This window comes from Salmo salar, chromosome ssa04 (assembly GCF_905237065.1).
Source record: "Salmo salar chromosome ssa04, Ssal_v3.1, whole genome shotgun sequence".
Taxonomy (NCBI): Eukaryota; Metazoa; Chordata; class Actinopteri; order Salmoniformes; family Salmonidae; genus Salmo; species Salmo salar.
In genome coordinates, this window is record NC_059445.1 from 12,071,782 (window position 1) to 12,092,361 (window position 20,580).

General features: G+C 42.9%; 1 protein-coding gene across 4 annotated transcripts; it reads right to left on the bottom strand.

Annotated features, from left to right (window-relative positions):
* Positions 1–711: 711 nt before the first annotated feature.
* On the bottom strand, positions 712–19,540 carry psip1 (PC4 and SFRS1 interacting protein 1). 4 transcript variants are annotated; one of them, XM_045716216.1, is made up of 17 exons: positions 19,389–19,540; positions 18,626–18,719; positions 18,012–18,088; positions 17,697–17,835; positions 16,626–16,721; positions 16,081–16,164; positions 14,679–14,738; positions 14,229–14,292; positions 13,886–13,985; positions 13,248–13,446; positions 12,691–12,794; positions 11,843–11,898; positions 11,641–11,711; positions 8,220–8,321; positions 7,405–7,606; positions 1,884–1,979; positions 712–1,560 (listed from the first exon to the last, which is right to left on the bottom strand). In XM_045716216.1, the coding sequence occupies exons 2-17, from the start codon at positions 18,695–18,697 to the stop codon at positions 1,502–1,504; spliced, it is 1,581 nt and encodes a 526-aa protein (XP_045572172.1). In that variant the 5' UTR covers positions 18,698–18,719; positions 19,389–19,540; the 3' UTR covers positions 712–1,501.
* Between the last annotated feature and the right edge of the window lie 1,040 nt (positions 19,541–20,580).

Consider the following 20,580-nt stretch of genomic DNA (forward strand, 5'->3'; position numbering starts at 1 on the left):
GCTCATGCTACTCATGATGAAAAGTTCACTTGAATGATTATAGCTTTGTAGCTCGTGCGAAGAATTGGTTTCACTAATTAAAGTGGAAATCAGTGGGACAACACCCTGCCGTGCCTCTGGATATCTCGCCCTGCAAAAGCTCTTGAGTGATGGTGACTTGGAAAGGCACTCTAGCAATGTCTTGATTCAAAACACTTCAATGGAATAATCTTAACCGATCTGTTAAGCTAATGATGGCCATTTTAGACCGGAAAGATCAAATCTGAGAAAAGATGTTAGGCAATAGTTTTCCATGTGACCTGTGAAAGGATAACCGTCGACTTGACACTACAGTACCGTTGATAGAAGCAATTTATTTGAATGGGTACAGATGATGTCAATTATATTGGCACCACTTGTACTTTGCAGTAGAGCAGAATATTCTGTTTCCTCTTACCCTGTAGGCACCTGCAACGTACTACTGGTGAGAAATGACTTAATGAGACTCATTGCCTCCAAATTAATGAATTTTGAATAAGCTAGTCTAGGCCATTTGACTTAAGTATTAATTTGGTCCTGTGAAGTGTAAACAAGTTTTTCATTTAAATGTATTTTTTGAAGAAAGTGAATCATGCAAAGGGTGCCAATATATTTGACCATCTAAAAATGAATAATTACTCATTTGTTTCAATAAACAAAATAATATTAATTTATGTAGTTACTGACAAAAGGTTATTGAACCAATGCTTTATTACAAAGGAGGCAAAACAGGCTTTCAGACAGGCACAAAAATACTCTTATTTACATAAATGTCAGCAAATTGGAGGACTTAAACAACACAGACATTTAAACTTGGGTGTGCGAGTGGAAAAAAACTTTGGCACACGAGTAGTATTTCCTTTCTGTGCAAGAACATAAAAATGTGCACCTACCCAGAGTAATATTGGTCAGTATTAAGTACATTTTACTAAACAACAAGTAATACAAAGTAACCAGTAACTACTGTATATTTAATGTATCTGCGAGAATTGAGTTGAACTGAAAGATCTTGTGATGTCAAACATTAAGTGATTTTAAAACAGACTATAAAGCTTCCTTGACCCACTCCATTTTTGCCATGACCTTCTCAAACATGATACTGTCAATATGTCACCACGTAGCAGAATAGTTCAAACAAAGTGAGGTCAGGGATGGGTTATATATGCAAGTACTAAACATATTTTCCTTGTGGAACCACTTTTTACTACCATCAGTTTAAAAACAGCCATAGTGGATGCGTTAATCATCAAAAATAAAAAATAATTAAATCTAAAATAGGACTTTGGAAGACACTGCTCTGTAGGGTTTAAGACGTGTTCAGACCAGAAAAGAGCCTGGATTTTGTACTACTTGAGGGACATGATGTCAAAGCAACAGGAGTTAACCTCTTATTGGTGGTGTTTGGACTAGTGTGTCCAGGTGGGATCAGAACAGATCAGTCAGGACTCAGGATCAGGTCAGCAGCACCAACATCCCCTTCAGTTTAGTCAGTCAGATGTTTCTTCATCAGGTGGATTCCTCTTGGGCCTTCACTACACTGCCGGTAAAGGGATTAGAAAATGGGACGGCAACTAGCACAGCGCTGTTAAGAACGTTTATAGAAGTTAAACACAAATGGGGATGTAACTAGCAAATTGACAAAATACGGATACTTTGAAAATGTATTTGGTTTAGGACTTCTTGTTCATGAAACCTACTCAGACCCAAAAGAGATACAGTGAACAGAGTGAGATGGAGGACATTCACCAACGGCTTATGCACATGCAGGGATTGGTTAAGTCTGAGCAAACACAGACCTCCAAACACTCAGAACCTATTGGCCCCTGTCGGTCTGTCCGTCCTACAGTCCATCTGTCTGTCTTACCTGCTGTTATCTCCTGTAGAGGCCTCTTCAGCAGGCTTCTCCTTGTCCGACTCCTGCTTCTTATCATCAGGACTGGAGTCACCATTCATATTGTTATCTAGAGCAAGCGTCACACACACACACACGTCAGGAACAGACGCACACGCAGACACACACACTTTCAGCCTGCATTAATAATCCAAACAAACAACCATCCTCTTGCCCAGACACACATTCTTCCAGCTCTCCTTTTACAAGCCCAACTCTGAAATCTCCTGGAGGAGTTAGGAGGGGGATGACATGTGATACGCTTATGCCTATATCTGGGCCAGGCGGAGACTAATCTGATTTTCCATCCATTGTAAATGCCTGTTTCATAGAGACACTTGTCTGAGGTATGGCTAAGTGGTACGGATGTGGTCCCGACTAGAACACAACCCTCCCGATCATGTTAATACTTACGGAGGCCATCATAAAAAAAGGGCATAATGCCTACAGACCGGTCATAGTCTGAAAAGTTATAGGATCACAGGAATTGAATTCTATGGTGGTGAGGCTTTTGCATACCTGATTAGAATCTGTTATTTTTCCTGCAGTCTGAACAACCAAAAATCACATGAATCCACCTTGGTATGTGGTTTGAAATCAGATTCAAATCTGTTCCCTGGCCATGTGAACAGTCAAATCTGATTTATTTCCTCTCAAGTGGTTTTTTAGACTGTTATTAGGGATATCTTGTTGCTTGCTGATACTCTTGACAAGAACACGTGGTAGCTAACTATTTTGTTAATTGTTTACAAACAAATTAGTGAACGTGCTAGAGAGCTAAACAGCTAGCTAGTTGACTGCTGTGGCTAGTCAAAAAGGACTCCTTTTCAAAGTTGGATCATATATACTGCTCAAAAAAATAAAGGGAACACTTAAACAACACATCCTAGATCTGAATGAAAGAAATAATCTTATAAATACTTTTTCTTTACATAGTTGAATGTGCTGGACAACAAAATCACAAAAAATAATCGTGGGAAATCCAATTTATCAACCCATGTGGAGGTCTGGATTTGGAGTCGCACTCAAAATTAAAGTGGAAAACCAAGCACTACAGGCTGATCCAACTTTGATGTAAGTCTTAAAACAAGTCAAAATGAGGCTCAGTAGTGTGTGGCCTCCACGTTCCTCCCCTCCTTGCTCTCCTGACTCCCCTGGACTAAAAGCATCTGCCGACTCCTGGACAGTCTGTGGTGCAACGTGGCGTTGGTGGATGGAGCGAGACATGATGTCCCAGATGTGCTCAATTGGATTCAGGTCTGGGGAACGGGCGGGCCCGGTCCATAGCATCAATGCTGCTGCGTTGACACACTCCAGCCACAGAGGGTCTAGCATTGTCTTTGCATTACGGAGGAACCCGGGGCCAACCGCACCCAGCATATTGTCTCGCAAAGGGGTCTGAAGATCTCATCTCGGTACCTAATGGCAGTCAGGCTACCTCCTCTGGCGAGCACACATGGAGTGCTGTGGAAAGGGCCCCCAAGAAATGCCATCCCACACCATGACTGACCCACCGCCAAACCGGTCATGCTGGAGGATGTTGCAGGCAGTAGAACTTTCTCCACAGCGTCTCCAGACTCCTTCACTTTGTCACGCCTGTCGTGCTCAAGTGTGAACCTGCTTTCATCTGTGAAGAGCACAGGGCGCCAGTGAATTGCCCAATCTTGGTGTTCTCTGGCAAATGCCAAACGTCCTGCACGGTGTTGGGCTGTAAGCACAACCCCCACCTATGGACGTTCGGGCCCTCATACCACCCCTCATGGAGTCTGTTTCTGACCGTTTGAGCAGACACATGGCTACTTTGTGGCCAGCTGGAGGTCATTTTGCAGGGGCTCTGTATCAGCTCCTCCCTGTCCTCCTTGCACAAAAGCAGGAGGTAGCGGTCCTGCTGCTGGGTTGTTGCCCTCCTACGGCCGCCTCCACGTCTCCCTGATGTACTGGCCTGTCTCCTGTTTCCTCCATGCTCCTGGACACTACGGCTGACAGACACAGCAAACCTTCTTGCCACAGCTCGCATTGATGTGCCATCCTGGATGAGCTGCCACTACCCTCAGCCACTTGTGTGGGTTGTAGACTCCGTCTCATGCTACCACTAGAGTGAAAGCACCTCAGCATTCCAAAAGTGACCAAAACATCAGCCAGGAAGCATAGGAACTGAGAAGTGGTCTGTGGTCCCCACCTGCAGAACCACTCCTTTATTGGGTGTCTTATTGCCTATAATTTCCAACTGTTTTCTATTCCATTTGCACAACAGCATGTGAAATTTATTGTCAATCAGTGTTGCTTCCTAAAGTGGACAGTTTGATTTCACAGAAGTGTTATTGACTTGGAGTTCATTGTGTTGTTTAAGTGTTCCCTTTATTTTTTTGAGCAGTGTTTTAAAAGGGTGTTTTTACTAGGGGTCACTCATATTACCGCCACACCAGCAGTCATGAGTCATGACTGCAGTAACATTTCACGTAACCATTCATGGTAACCTCCTTTTATGCACTCTGGACATGCTTGGTAGTACCCAACTTGCTAACTACCATCTGGTCCTAATGGCCTGCTACTCAGGGCTCTATTGTCGCTCTAACCACTCTGATGTCAATGCAAATACAATTGAAAATCACATCAACCACTAATCAAAACAGTAGGCCTATCTTACTTTTAAAACTCACCACACGGTGAGGATTCATTTGAATAGTGTAAAACATGGTTGGACAGCTCTTTCTAAGGTGATGATTCATTTGAACAGTGTAAAACATGGTTGGACAGCTCTTTCTAAGGTGATGATTCATTTGAACAGTGTAAAACATGGTTGGACAGCTCTTTCTAAGGTGATGATTCATTTGAACAGTGTAAAACATGGTTGGACAGCTCTTTCTAAGGTGATGATTCATTTGAACAGTGTAAAACATGGTTGGACAGCTCTTTCTAAGGTGATGATTCATTTGAACAGTGTAAAACATGGTTGGACAGCTCTTTCTAAGGTGATGATTCATTCAAAACTCCCATAAGCATATAGGAGCTGATGCATAGGCTTATGAGCCCAGACCCCCCCAAAAAGAAAATGAAATTAAGATGTTATAAAATACATAAGCCTACTGTATATTACACATGCTAGAAAAACAAAACTGATTTGAAGGTGTATTTGGTACATAATTGGTCTAGCCTATACAAATTCTAGTAATTGCTTTTTAGTGTGGACTGTATTATTATGCATACTGGATGGACTGGTTACCTTATGCTACGCTCCAAAATGTATACCATGAGTCTGGGAGAGAACGTACAGCCCTAGGCCATGCTGTTGGTTCATTGTGCAGCTCACAGTTAGCCTGCAATTAGTGAATTTGTATTTCATTTTGAATAGCCTAGTAATAGGGAATGTTCATAATTAATTGGGTGACATGCTTGGAATGAAATAAGTATTCTTAGATTTATTTCTCAGCTGCTCATATTAAAGCACATGCTGGCTATAAACCCCAAGTAGCTTACAAAACGGGCTGGTGGGAAAGTAGCTTACAAAACGGGCTGGTGGGAAAGTAGCTTACAAAAGGGGCTGGTGGGAAAGTAGCTTACAAAAGGGGCTGGTGGGAAAGTAGCTTACAAAAACGGGCTGGTGGGAAAGTAGCTTACAAAACGGGCTGGTGGGAAAGTAGCTTACAAAACGGGCTGGTGGGAAAGCGCAGCCTCCATTCGCTATTCCAGGGCAGACAGCCGTAATCTTTTTCCCCTGCCAATTTGATAATGGACCATTCTAAATCTAAACAAATGTTACATATTAGTAAAGACCAGATTAAATTGAGAATATTCTGATGTAAATTATCCTTATGGGACGCTGTGCAGCTGAGCATTACCTTTTTAAAAATACTTTTTCAAATCATCAATAGCCTATAGTCCATCATCACCCATATACGTTCTGATTTCTAAATATTCTAATGTTTTATCATTCACAACTAGTTCCCAATACTCTAAATCTAGTTATACTATTTTAAATGGTCCACTTTTATTCTCAATATACATACTTCATATCACACTCCACCTAATGAAAATATCCTTTCTATTTTATGCAGCTAAATTCAGTTCTATGATTTTATATAGAAATTCTATTTACTTCTTATTATCACTAAATAACAAATGGCATGGGCATACCAATAACCTGCCTGACTTGTTAGCTGGCTGTTCTTCTGAAATACATTTTCTTCATATCATGTTTCTTTAGACCTGACTAAAATAAATGGATTTATTGCGATGGTGTACATTAAATTGATTTAGACTTTTTTTTTTTAGCATTAGCTGTTCCAAAAGGACCGACTCAATGGCTTGTTGTGAGGAGCATGGAGATGCTAAGGTGTTTGTTAATTAACGGTCAATTAGCGTGAAACGGCTGATCTTTGCACTTGACAGCAACCTGCTAACCAGATTTCATACCTCCACAACCCTAGCTCAAAAGCAGTTTTTTAACATTGAAAGCAACCAGGAAATGTCCATGGCAGGCATTATCACCGTGGCTTGTTGCTCTTCTGGAGTGATAGGAAGCCCGTCCACGAACACCACCCGCCGTTACTATGACAACTAGCGTAGCCAAGTCAGAAAAATGCCATTTGGACAGTCAGAATTCAAAATCAATTTAAAAAACATAACATATTTGTGCATCAGGCCTGCAGTGTGAACAAGGCTTTATCTCGCGATAGCCTAACCGTCATAAGGGTGTGTTGGCGTACCATTTAAAGCCTATATGATCGTAGACAACACTCTTTTCATACAGGGATGAATGCACAATGTTATGCCATGATTTTCATTGAAATGAATCTCCATTGACAACATGGCGGTTTATGCAAAAGTTGCGTGTATTTCCAGTCTGGATCCGGCCCACCATAACTGATTAAATACAGTGTCAAATCATAATACGATATGTGGGCATAACTAGAATTTGAGCTAAATTCTCCACATGTTATTTCATCCACTATGTTCCCACAGTAATTGTTTATGTAAAAAATGTAATTACTAAATAACATTCTAATGATCTGTAATGGGGTGATAGTTGGCGCTCATCACATCTAGGATTTCTATCAGATTCCCAAGGAGGAATATGTAGAGCGTTGACCCTGACCACAGATACTGGGGAATATTTCTTCCTCTTTCTGAAGGATTCTGTAGGCTAATCTGATCTGAGACCAGTGCTTTTGGACAACTTCTAAACCCAGCTATTGTGAGTGATCAGGTATCAACCACGTGACTCCAAATTGCATTAGCCCACTGAGCTAAAGCCTTGGGTTTAGCTCTAGGTCCAGACATACAGTCAGTAGTGGGTCACCAAACCACCTCCCTTACATTCATCACTTATCTGCCACTCCAAAAGACCCCGGTCCCACTCCCATTGTTGTGTTGTTCTCCCTGTTCTCGCTCAGCCTTCTTCAAAGCACCACTCTTGGCTTTACTAAGTTGACTAGTGTGCAGTTTACCAGTGTGGATATAAGAACAGAGCCCCAGTCCCTCTCTCCTCACAGTACCTGTGTTGTTCTCCCTGGCCCTCTCAGCCTTCCTCTGGGCTCCCTTCCTGGCCTCCTCCTGCTGCTTCTGCTCTGCTATGGACTTGTTGAGCACCTGGCTGAGCAGCTGGTCCCCCTCCCCCAGCAGGAACATGCTCTTAAACTTGTTGTACAGCATGGTGGACTTGTCCATGATGTCCTGGCTGGCCTTGAACCTTCGGATCTGCCCACCCATGGAGAGCAGACAGTAAATACAGGAGATATAGCTGGTCCTCTGTAGATCAGTTGGTAGAGCATAGCGCTTGCAACGCCAGGATAGTAGGTTTGATTCCCGGGACCAACCATAAGTAAAATGTATGCACAAATGAGTAAGTTGCTTTGGATAAAAGAGTCTGCTAAAGGACATATATTATTATTAGAATATCAATAGCATTTCACTTATTACATCTCCAGATCTGGCAGCAAAGAGCAGCATGTACATGGGGTATAAAGTATGCACGAACGTACAAACATGCACCCACAGTTGCATACAATTAGCAGATGTTCTTATGTACTCTTATAATGTGATGACCTAAGCAGAATGAGAGGGCCAAGTGGCAGCAGGTGTGAGTCTATGTAGGGGAAGCTCTACCCTTAACCCCAACAGTCAGGGTCAGCACATTAATTCTGGGACACTTAGTGACAAACACACTTCAACATTAACTCAGGACACAGCAGCTGTGTGGAGAGACTAGCATAATGATTGGTCACTTGGTTTATGGTGAAACAAAAGGCATTGAGAACAGAGTGTGTGTGTGTGTGTGTGTGTGAGGGGGCAGCTCTGACAGAGACGTTACCTTTTTGAGTGTTGCAATGAGCTCTGAGTGTTTCTGCAGGTGCTGGGTGGTGACCTGCAGCATGCCCAGCTCATCCAAAGCCACCAGACACTTCTTCACATCCTACACACACACACACACACACACACACACACACACACACACACACGAGACAAGAGACAGACACGCAGAGAACAAACTATTTATCTTCTTCAACCAGGTGAGTAACAGCCTATTAAACAAAAATACAAAAGGTCTTACCCCCCTAAAAAATAATAACAGTATTGTGCAAGGCTGGGGTCAATTCCATTTCAATTCAGAAAGTTAACCGAAATTGGCCATAACCCTTGCTGGTATTGTCACCAATATAGCTGCTGGTTGTGCCACCAATAAAGCTGCTGGTTGTGCCACCAATAAAGCTGCTGGTTGTGCCACCAATAAAGCTGCTGGTTGTGCCACCAATATAGCTGCTGGTTGTGTCACCAATATAACTGCTGGTTGTGCCACCAATATAACTGCTGGTTGTGCCACCAATATAGCTGCTGGTTGTGTCACCAATATAGCTGCTGGTTGTGCCACCAATAAAGCTGCTGGTTGTGTCACCAATATAGCTGCTGGTTGTGCCACCAATAAAGCTGCTGGTTGTGCCACCAATAAAGCTGCTGGTTGTGCCACCAATAAAGCTGCTGGTTGTGCCACCAATATAGCTGCTGGTTGTGCCACCAATAAAGCTGCTGGTTGTGCCACCAATAAAGCTGCTGGTTGTGCCACCAATAAAGCTGCTGGTTGTGCCACCAATAAAGCTGCTGGTTGTGCCACCAATAAAGCTGCTGGTATTGTCACCAATATAGCTGCTGGTTGTGCCACCAATATAGCTGCTGGTATTGTCACCAATATAGCTGCTGGTTGTGCCACCAATAAAGCTGCTGGTTGTGCCACCAATAAAGCTTCTGGTTGTGCCACCAATAAAGCTGCTGGTTGTGCCACCAATAAAGCTGCTGGTTTTGCCACCAATATAGCTGCTGGTTGTGTCACCAATAAAGCTGCTGGTATTGCCACCAATAAAGCTGCTGGTATTGCCACCAATATAGCTGCTGGTATTGCCACCAATATAGCTGCTGGTTGTGTCACCAATAAAGCTGCTGGTATTGTCACCAATAAAGCTGCTGGTTTTGCCACCAATATAGCTGCTGGTTGTGTCACCAATAAAGCTGCTGGTATTGCCACCAATAAAGCTGCTGGTTGTGCCACCAATAAAGCTGCTGGTTGTGCCACCAATATAGCTGCTGGTTGTGCCACCAATAAAGCTTCTGGTTGTGCCACCAATAAAGCTGCTGGTTGTGCCACCAATAAAGCTGCTGGTTGTGCCACCAATAAAGCTGCTGGTTGTGCCACCAATAAAGCTGCTGGTTGTGCCACCAATATAGCTGCTGGTTGTGCCACCAATATAGCTGCTGGTTGTGCCACCAATAAAGCTGCTGGTTGTGCCACCAATAAAGCTGCTGGTTGTGCCACCAATAAAGCTGCTGGTTGTGCCACCAATATAGCTGCTGGTTGTGCCACCAATATAGCTGCTGGTTTGTGCCACCAATAAAGCTGCTGGTTGTGCCACCAATAAAGCTGCTGGTTGTGCCACCAATAAAGCTGCTGGTTGTGCCACCAATATAGCTGCTGGTTGTGCCACCAATAAAGCTGCTGGTTGTGCCACCAATATAGCTGCTGGTTGTGCCACCAATAAAGCTGCTGGTTGTGTCACCAATATAACTGCTGGTTGTGCCACCAATATAGCTGCTGGTTGTGTCACCAATATAGCTGCTGGTTGTGCCACCAATAAAGCTGCTGGTTGTGTCACCAATATAGCTGCTGGTTGTGCCACCAATAAAGCTGCTGGTTGTGCCACCAATAAAGCTGCTGGTTGTGTCACCAATATAGCTGCTGGTTGTGCCACCAATAAAGCTGCTGGTTGTGCCACCAATAAAGCTGCTGGTTGTGCCACCAATAAAGCTGCTGGTTGTGCCACCAATAAAGCTGCTGGTTGTGCCACCAATAAAGCTGCTGGTTGTGCCACCAATATAGCTGCTGGTATTGTCACCAATATAGCTGCTGGTTGTGCCACCAATAAAGCTGCTGGTTGTGCCACCAATAAAGCTTCTGGTTGTGCCACCAATAAAGCTGCTGGTTGTGCCACCAATAAAGCTGCTGGTTGTGCCACCAATAAAGCTGCTGGTTGTGCCACCAATAAAGCTGCTGGTTGTGCCACCAATATAGCTGCTGGTTGTGCCACCAATAAAGCTGCTGGTTGTGCCACCAATAAAGCTGCTGGTTGTGCCACCAATATAGCTGCTGGTTGTGCCAACAATAAAGCTGCTGGTTGTGCCACCAATATAGCTGCTGGTTGTGTCACCAATATAACTGCTGGTTGTGCCACCAATATAACTGCTGGTTGTGCCACCAATATAACTGCTGGTTGTGTCACCAATAAAGCTGCTGGTTGTGTCACCAATATAACTGCTGGTTGTGCCACCAATATAACTGCTGGTTGTGTCACCAATATAACTGCTGGTTGTGCCACCAATGTAGCCGTTTTGCCCATTTGAGAACGTGTGTTGACTGAAAATAATGGTCTATGTATGCACATAACTAAGTCACTCAGGACAAAAGCATCTGCTAAATGGCATATTATATGTCACCCAGAAAGACATCTGGTAACAGTCAGGAAGGTGCCAAGAGGTCAAGTGAACTCAATGACAACTAGTGTTCCCCTTGTCCACACTGGTACTCCTTGTATATAGCCTCGTTATTTCTTTTTATTGTGTTACCATTTTATTTTGCAAATATTGGTCTTACTTTTTAACTCTGCAGTGTTGGGAATGGGCTTGTAAGCATTTCACTGTTCGGTGCATGTGACCAATACAAAATGGGATTAGATGTTTCCCCTCCCATATATATGGTGTGGTTTGGGAAGGGGTGGGGTTGAAGGTTAAGAGTAGCAGCAGAGCCATCCGTTGCAATAGACGGACACACAAAACTCTCAACTTGAAATACCATTGCATAATAATTTCACCCTCGGTCTAACCAAAAAGAGCAGCTTATTTTTCTTTCAGCCTCATGTAAACCCAGACAGAAACCTGATGCTTTACTCAATGAACTTGTCTGCTCTGAAGACCTGAATCCATCACAGGTAGACTCTGGCGTCAGTCAAAGTGTGACAGCCACAAATGTCAAACAAAACCAAAAACACCCTTCAGCTTACAATGGCAAGGCTAGGAGGATCCATTAAACTGTCTCCCAACTAAAACCTACAGTGATTTGAAAGCTTCTGCTTCTGCATAAAGTGAGTGTGTAAAATGACCCTGGTGAAGTAAATAAGTGATTGTCTCTTGGGTAAGGGCTCTGTAGAAGGCAGGGTCTAGGTTTAGGGCAGTCTTTTAGGGCAACTTACTGGGTTGTCAATCTTGAGGGATATTTTGATTTCTCCGTGCAACCTCTGCAGCCTCGATTCTGTGGATATCTCTGCGATGAAGGAAACAAAAACCGACATCGGTCATGACTCGTTCATGAAAGCCAGAGTTGAGCTATCTCGACAGAGGACAAGTAGCAATGATCTTCATAATGTCCATGAGAAAACACCAACACACTGTCACCTTTCTTCTTGTCTCCTTTCCTTTCATCCACTTTGTTTCCATTGTCTTTGTTTTGCCTGAAACACAGAAGACATTTAACGCACCAAATCAACTCAGGTCATCTGTCCATTTCAATTTGAAGTTGACTTACCAAAAACCTCATATGTACACACACACACACACACACACACACACACACACACACACACACACACACACACACACACACACACACACACACACACACACACACACCCAAACTGCCAGTTGTTTTAAGAGTGGCACCACTGGAAATTCCATCATCAACATATCAACTGGAGATCATTTGAGATGGATGTACAGAACAGGGAACCCAATTCCCGCCCCATCCAGACCCCTACGGAGTGTTTTTAATGGACACTCTGCCCAGCGCCAGCCGGGCAGGGCCCTTGTGACCTGTGCACATGGAATGACCCTCACCTCTGACATCCAATTCTGTCACTCCCCTGTCCTCCCGCTGCGGCTGCCATTCGACAAAAACCCTGACCCTGCCATCTTGTCACAGTGACCTCTGACACATGGCATTCTACACACCCGACTGTCACGTCGGGAGCCATTTTTAGATGGAGCAGTAAAAAATAAAATCACTAGCCATTGAAAATGTATAGTCCCCGTGTGGGGTGATGTGGAGCCCCCGTGTGGGGTGATGTGGAGCCCCCGTGTGGGGTGATGTGGAGCCCCCGTGTGGGGTGATGTGGAGCCCCCGTGTGGGGTGATGTGGAGCCCCCGTGGGGGAATGCGGAGCCCCCGTGGGGTACTAAATAGAAAGGTAAATGTTGGGAGATAGATAAGATCGATAAGACGGATGGATAGACAGATGGTTGCCTTACTCTTTCTGCTCGTCTTGTTTGCGTCGTTGACGATCGTCTTTGTCCCCTGTCTCGGTCGGAGTGGGCTGCTGCCGCTTGCGGTCTCCCGCAGCCCCCTTGCTCTTCTAATGGTTACATTGGTTAACGGGGTGGAGAAAGAGATGCTGATTGGATGTACATACATGTAGACATGCTTTGCTGGCACCGTTTGTCATGACATGGTTTCACTGTGTAACTGTCTGCTCTACTAGGCTATTTAGGGCACACTCTGTTATAGTGGAAACAGTAACTAAATTAGAATAACTAGTTCACTACTTTTGACCAGAGCACCAGCACCCTAATCCCCATTTAGGGCACATAGGGAATAGGGTGCCATTTGGAATGCAACCCAGGTGTGATGAATTTAGCCAATCCCTGTTGGTGTGGTGATTGGTTGTTCACCCTCTTCAAGTCCCAAATGGCACCCTACTACCTGTTTAGTGCACTACTCCCTATGGGCCCTGGTCAATAGTAGTGCACCACATAGGGATTAGGGTTCCATTTGGGACACCTCCCCTGTCTGGTTGTGGAACACCCACCTCCTGGTCCTCTGAGTCAGAGGAGCTCTCCTCTTTGGTCTGTCTCCTCCGTTTAGCATCAGGGTCCTTCTTCCCCTCCAACTCTCTCCCTTTGTTGTCTTCCTTCTTTCTCCTCCCGTCCAGCCTCTTCTCCTCCTCTCCTCTCTTGGACTTGTCTTCCGGCGTCCTCTTTCTCTTTCTCTCCGACTCAGCAGTGTCCCTGAATGGAGAGAAACGTCTTTTAGGAGTTATTTTACCCAGGAATGTCAAAGCAATGTTGCTCAATGGTAGCTACAGTAGTGTTGAGCTGAGCCGCTGTTGTTTTTCTGACAATTTAACAGTCCGTTAATGATGGATTACTAGTGGATCCTTTAAAAATCAGCAGATGGGTCTCATATAGAGATTATATTAGATACATAGACCTGAAATTCTTAAAATTCACATTTATTGTTCTTGTAAATGCACATTTCCTCTTATTGTATGTATTTGTGTGTTTATCTGTCTGTATGTCTCTTGCTCTAGATGAGACTAATGGTGACTCCAGTCCTGATGATAAGAAGCAGGAGTCGGACAAGGAGAAGCCTGCTGAAGAGGCCTCTACAGGAGATAACAGCAGGTAAGACAGACAGATGAACCATAACCACATAATGCAACTGTACATGTCACTGCCTGAGCCCTGGGGGTCCTGCTGCTGGAGTAGGAGCATCTTCTCAGCTTTGGTCTTCCTGCCTCGCCGCTTAGGAGTGGGGCCCTCTCCACCTGGACACACACACAGGTCATAGAGTTTGTAGTTAGGAGTTGTCATCAGTTAGCATAATGAGGGGGGACACCACTGTCCCAATACAGAGGAGCGCTATGCAAGCTGTTTTCCATTACTTTTGTTGTTGTTTTACCCTTTGACAAAACAATAGAGTGCCTGGGGTAGGTCTGCTGTCTTGCACACACGCACCCAACACCTGCAACAGTGGGAAAGGTAGAGGGTTGCATTGACAGGAACTGTACCTTGAGGGCTGGATGTGGGACTGTTGGCAGCGTCCTCTTTCTCGGAGTCGGCCTCTACATCACTCTGACAAGAGACACAAGACACCGAGTTTAGTTTCAAAGTGATTGACAAGTTGTATTATGTCTAGATTAGGTGAATTAATGTTATACTTAAGCAATAAGGCCCGAGGGGGTGTGGTATATGATCAATATACCACGGCTATGGGTTGTTCTTATCCATGACGCAACACAGAGTGCCTGGATACAGCCCTTAGCTGTGGTATATTGGCCATATACCACAAAACCCAGAGGTGTCTTATTGCTATTATAAACTGGTTACCAACATAATTAGAGCAGTAAAAATGTAATATTTTGTCATACCCGTGGTATACAGTCTGATATACCACGGCTGTCAGCCAATCAGCATTCAGGGCTCGAACCACCCAGTTTATAAATGAGGATATGGGATACCTTTTTCTTCCTTCTTCTCTTGGGTTTGGGAGTGTCTGTAGATTCCTTTGGTGTGGGGTCCTAGAAAAAAACACACATACAGATGCAGTCAAATAGATTAGCACTTCACAATGCAGTGCAGTGGAGTAGAATGTTCTGCTTTTCTTTTCAATTGCTATTTGAAACTTAGCACAGGTGAGAAATTACACAGTAAACAAGAATCATTGGCTCCTAACAAATTAATTTGATCAATTTAATCCAAGCCATTATTTTACTTTTAAGTTAGAAATCTTAATGTATTCATTTTTTGTCAAGTACAGTTGTAAATCAAACAAATACACGTGTAAACACCAACATCTTTTTCAATTTTAACTTATTTTAGAATAAATAGTATATCATACAAAGGTGCCAATATAAACCATGCAAGGGTGCCAATATATTTGACTACATCTGCATTGTAATAATTCCCTCCCAACTGTCCTTGCCATAAAATAAGGGGAAGTTGTGTTTCAGCCACATCTAGTGGATTACTGTGGTATTACACCTACCAAGTCAGCAGGCAAGAGTCTAGTTCCCAAGTCCCAGAACAGTTCCTATCAAATGAAGGATCGGTCATTGGCGCAAGAGAGCAACTTACCTTTCTCCATAGCGACATAGAATGCCATGCAAAAATAAAACAAATACGTTACTTTAACTGATAAGAATTGCTGTAGTTCAGCCCACCAATTAAAAGCTTGATAAAAACACCACAAGGAGTGAGGGAACAACACGTGCCACTGATCAACAATCAGGCCTCGATGCCTGAATCAGTAAAACAGTCTAGTACATCAAACCTTTAGGAGGTGGGAAGGAAAGGGAGGGAACATGCATTGAGGTCATGCAAATTACATTTAACATACCACATCTAATTCACAAAAACATTTATTTACATTGTTATGGTGAATGACTACGTATACTCTCACTAAACACAATATTTGCGTGATCCCCCATAGTGAGAGCCCAGGTTTGTTCAAAATGAATGACAGTGGTTATTTTAAGGACACAATCACACCACTATCCATGGTATATTAAAGACAGGTAATGAAAACTCCTCTCTCTTTGCCCTGCCCTCTCACCATTCACTACAGTGAAATAACCCTGCATACCCCTATCCTCTCTGTAGTTCAGTGGTACAGTTGTAAAACACTCAAAATACTGTTGTTACCAACAGAAAAACCAGGCTAGCTAAGAAACAGAGGTAGGGTACGGCACCAAATCAACACCTTATGGCTTTGCAATAGTAGTCGTGCAAGCCAATGGTAACACAGTTGCCTAGCAATAGGAACAAAAAAACACAACCTATAAAATCAAAGTCACCAGGTGCCACATGCTTTCCCTAAGTGGGGTGGGAGGGTCACCTATCCCATCATGCAACAGTACGTACATCCTGGCCCTGGGGCTGTCCCTGTTCAGAGACCTGCATGCCCCCATCCTCCTCCTGTCCAGCCTCACTCTCAGCCCCCGACACCTGGGTAACCATACCAAACACACAGGGCCCAGGGTATGGGAGGTTAGTTATTTAGTGGGGCCAATTGACAGCTAGACAGAGAGAGAAGTTGGGCCCCGTCTCTCCCTTGACTTCAGTCCTTCGCTCCCAGACAATTTCATACGTAATTGGGATTCAGCTTGGACAAACAACTCTGGTCAAGTACTAGTAATATACCCCACAAATAACATTTACCAATTCATGATTTGCCTCCTGGGGTATTACGACACAACGCACGGTACCATTGGCAATAGGAGACAACATCAACAGCAGACAGACACATTGGTACAAGAGCGCACATCATTTAATGTTACGTAGGCATGGTGCTAGTCAAGAAAGTGAGGTTAGTCAGTATTCTATGGTGTTCACGTGAATAACACAGTAAAGTCCATATAAAAATAATGACCAATGAATTAAGGTAGATGGTAGAATGGTTAGCTTACTTTGGGTTTCTTCCTCTTCTCATAATCTCCCTCCTCGTCCCCTTCCGGGTTACTGTCAGAGTCCTTCTCCGTTACGTTATCCGACAGCATCATTTGCTAATCAAAGAAAACCAAACATGTTACCCAAAATGTTTTTTTTTTTTTTTTAAACATTCCTAAATCACCGACCTAGGAACAGACTACTTTAACCCCACAACCCAACCTTAAAGGGGAAATCCACATTTGAAACAATAACAAAAAGGGGTCACTTGTTTTGGTAAACAGCTGAGGGATGGGCCTTGAGAAATAGAATATTCCCGCTCTCGCATTCATAGGCAGAGCTATGGATGCAACGACTGACCATCCATGATATCCAAATGATAGATTTAACCACATATTTTGAAGCTATACAGTGTTTGTTTACATTGACTTTGTTTAAATTTTTTTTAAAACAATTGAGTTAAATAAGCTTATATTCTGGGTTCTGATAGGGTATGACATTTAAACTAAGCTCATGAGGCATTTATAAGTTATATTCTTCAAGAATCAATGGCTATATATCATTAATTTAACAGTCCAAAAACTGATGTAGCAATAGTAGACTGCCCCTTTAACCATTAGGGCAACCCCACCTACATAGAGAACTCCAGGGTCATGTTCATTAGGCACCAAATGGAAGTAAATTGATTAATGTACTGATTGTTGGGGGAGCTAGCACATAAGTATTTCATTGCACCGTTTATACCTGCTGTAAACTGTGTACGTGACAAATAAAATTAGATTTGATGGGCTAGCTAAAATGCTACAGTTGTCCCTGACCCGACTCTCAACGTGCAACCTAGACTGTCGCGGATTAGGCCCCCCATCCTCCCCGCTTTTGTTTCTGTCTGTATGATGCCTATTAACTAGACCATTAATAGGCATCATACAGTACGTCTTAGAGGTGCTTAGAAATACGTAAAGTACTTTTCATATGGCTCTGAGGCCAGGCTGAACGCTCATATTAATTTTCTGTTGCATAACGTCTTCCGTTGTGTGCCCTAATGAACACGAACCAGGGCAACATGACTAAAGAGAGGAGATAAAACAAACCGTCTCTCCATTCAGCTCCACCTTTGGGTTGTTCTCAACCTCCCACAGGCCTTCGTTGAAGCCCTTTCTCTTGTTAGGCTTGGCATACTTCTCTTTATTGGGCAGGTAGGGATATATATCTTTGGGGCCGAGGAATGCACTGCAATAGAGGAGGAAAGTCAATGCTTAGATGCTTTTCTGGTGCTCAAACTGATATTTGTATATTGTACACAATGCCAATATCAAGTACTGGTGTATTGTTCAGATAGAGGGTGTAGAGTATTGTAGTATAGTGTATGGGTGAGACAAAGGGAACTACTGTAGCTAACTTCTTACGTTTCATGGGTACCAAAGAAAAAGATGGGAAACTTCATGTTGGCCGGCTTCACAGCTCCATCAGAGTAGTCATTAATCTGGTAGAAAGGGAAAGAGCAGTGAATTGATTAGCCTTGTATGCGCATGTCATGTAATTGGCAGACAATTCAAAACACCCATCTTTAATAAATGTCCTATGTGACAAATTATCTGTGTAACAAGTGCTTTAAGTGTTCAAAATAAGTTTAGAATGGAAGTAACAACTCTATAATACCATGAAATTAGACAAAAATGACTATACGTTAGAGCTGGGATGATAAACCAAAAATAATCGACAGACCATACCCATCACTTATCGCAGAGAAATATGAAGTTTGAAATGAAATAATTGTGCTAATATGAGTGATTGTTAACGGGACAATTGATGGCTACAATCAGCAAACTAGTAGCAGTAGTTTAAAAGGATAATACTTTTTTTTTTTAATGTGGTGCACATTGTTATTATAAATGTATCGTTATTACATCATTTCAGGCAATTTATCACGATATGGATTTCTGTCGATCTCGCCCCGCTCTACATACGTCGTTATGGTAAATGGAAGTAACTTGTCTTGTGTGATTGTGTTTTGGCTTACCCTGGCAGGCCAGTGAGGGTAGCCCTTCATCTTCGCAAAGATCAGGTCACCAGGTTTGTAATCCCGAGCCATTCTTCTTTCGACGTACTGCACTCTGTTGACACATGTGACCAATCAAATTTGATGTGTTTTGATTTGACATAATAATACACAGATCATCTACACAGTGCGAACAGAATGCAACTTTAGCCTACATACACAGAAAGAGCAGCTAGACGAAATGCATCAAGTCCTACGAAAAAGCCAATTGGGAAAATGTTTACAGGACCATGCACCTACCTATTGCACACCTGAATTGAGTTTCAGATGTGGATCCATTCTACAAAGTGTCTGACTCGGAAGACATGCATGATTCGTGCATAACAGTGTGGGTATGTATGTAGCAAGGGCACTAACCCTTGCCCCCATGCATTAGCCCATCGGCTCGTGCACACAAACAGAAACGTGGACGAATCCAGTTTCATTCAAAATGCCGATTCTCCCGCAACCCATGAACAGGGTATTATATATGTTTACATGTAGATACTTTTTCATGCTTGTCAAAATGTAGCTACCTAGCGTTTAGATACAATGTTTCCTTTTCGCGACGTTCTAGTATTTTCTGGTGACAACATGAACATGCGGACTGTCTTTTTAGCTTTGACCTCAGTTCAAAACGAACTAATTCATACCGTTAAGAAAGGAATACTATTTTGTGTATGTTAGTATCATATTCACAAACATTCTGAATCGTGTTTACTAGAAGAAAATGTAAAATGCTTACCAAAGTAGTACTATATTCGTAGCTAGCTAAGCAGCCTACACAAGTTTTCCTGGTCCCGCGCAACACGGTAATGGATTTTACCATAATAGCTCTAAAATAGGGTGAGCTAAAATCCTAAAAACAAAAATTATAATCTTTGCAATGTGTATCGTGGTCTTTTTATGTGAAGAAAGTAATTGAAGTGACGTTATTTGTGCTTCTGGTGTGCACACAGTTGTATTTGTAGATGTAATCAATACAAGACAATTCAAGTGGATGAGGTACACCCCTCCTATAAGATGCAAGTTTAGGAGAACTGCACAAGTACATTTCCTTGGTACTGATGCTGCATTCTGTTATTATGGTTGTTATTATGGTTGACCAAGTCCGCATCTGATCATTTTGGCAGCTATTGCAGTTGACTTGAGGAACTATACTTTCCAACTTCCTCAACTTGCATCAAACTGAAATATGAGTTTGTCTAACACCCCAAAATTGGACTATGTTATCACATACTAATACATATCACTCATTTGCAGGTAAGAGCATTTGGTAAAGCGTTTGCCTGACTCCTGCGTGAAATAACTTTTTATTGAAATTGTTGGCTACTTTGGATGTCAACGTGGTCATTATAGCTGTCTTCATATCTTACAGAATGCTGACATGTAGTGGAGTATTCTAGTCTTGCACCAGTTCAGGAAATCACATTCCTTACTGCTTGCTATTCATTGCCCTCCAGTGGTGAAGATCTGTACTTAGCCCTACTAACATACCACTACAGGAACTGAGTATTGTTCCCTCACTTCTCTTTCATTGTATTATAGTATTTAGTTACATTCTCTTTTGCATCTTCTGAATGTCTCATTCATTGAGGAACATATATGTTTGGTTATGTGTATGTTGTAGTATAGGGATGTAGTGGTAAAAAGGGTATATAGACCCTATTCACACAATTAAAAAGGTTTTAGTTTGAGTTTATCTTCCACTACATCACCGAGTTGGAATTATCAGAGGTCTCGTCTAGAAAGGTGAATCTCTGTGCATTGACAACAGCAATGACATCCCATCAGTAATCCTAGGCCTGCGACTGCTTCCTCTGACACCACCAGAACCGTCACGACTACTTGAACCTTTCTACTGTTGAATGAACACATCAGGAAGGACTGAATGAAGGTGACCTAGGTGTGTGTGACCACCAAACACAGAACAGAAC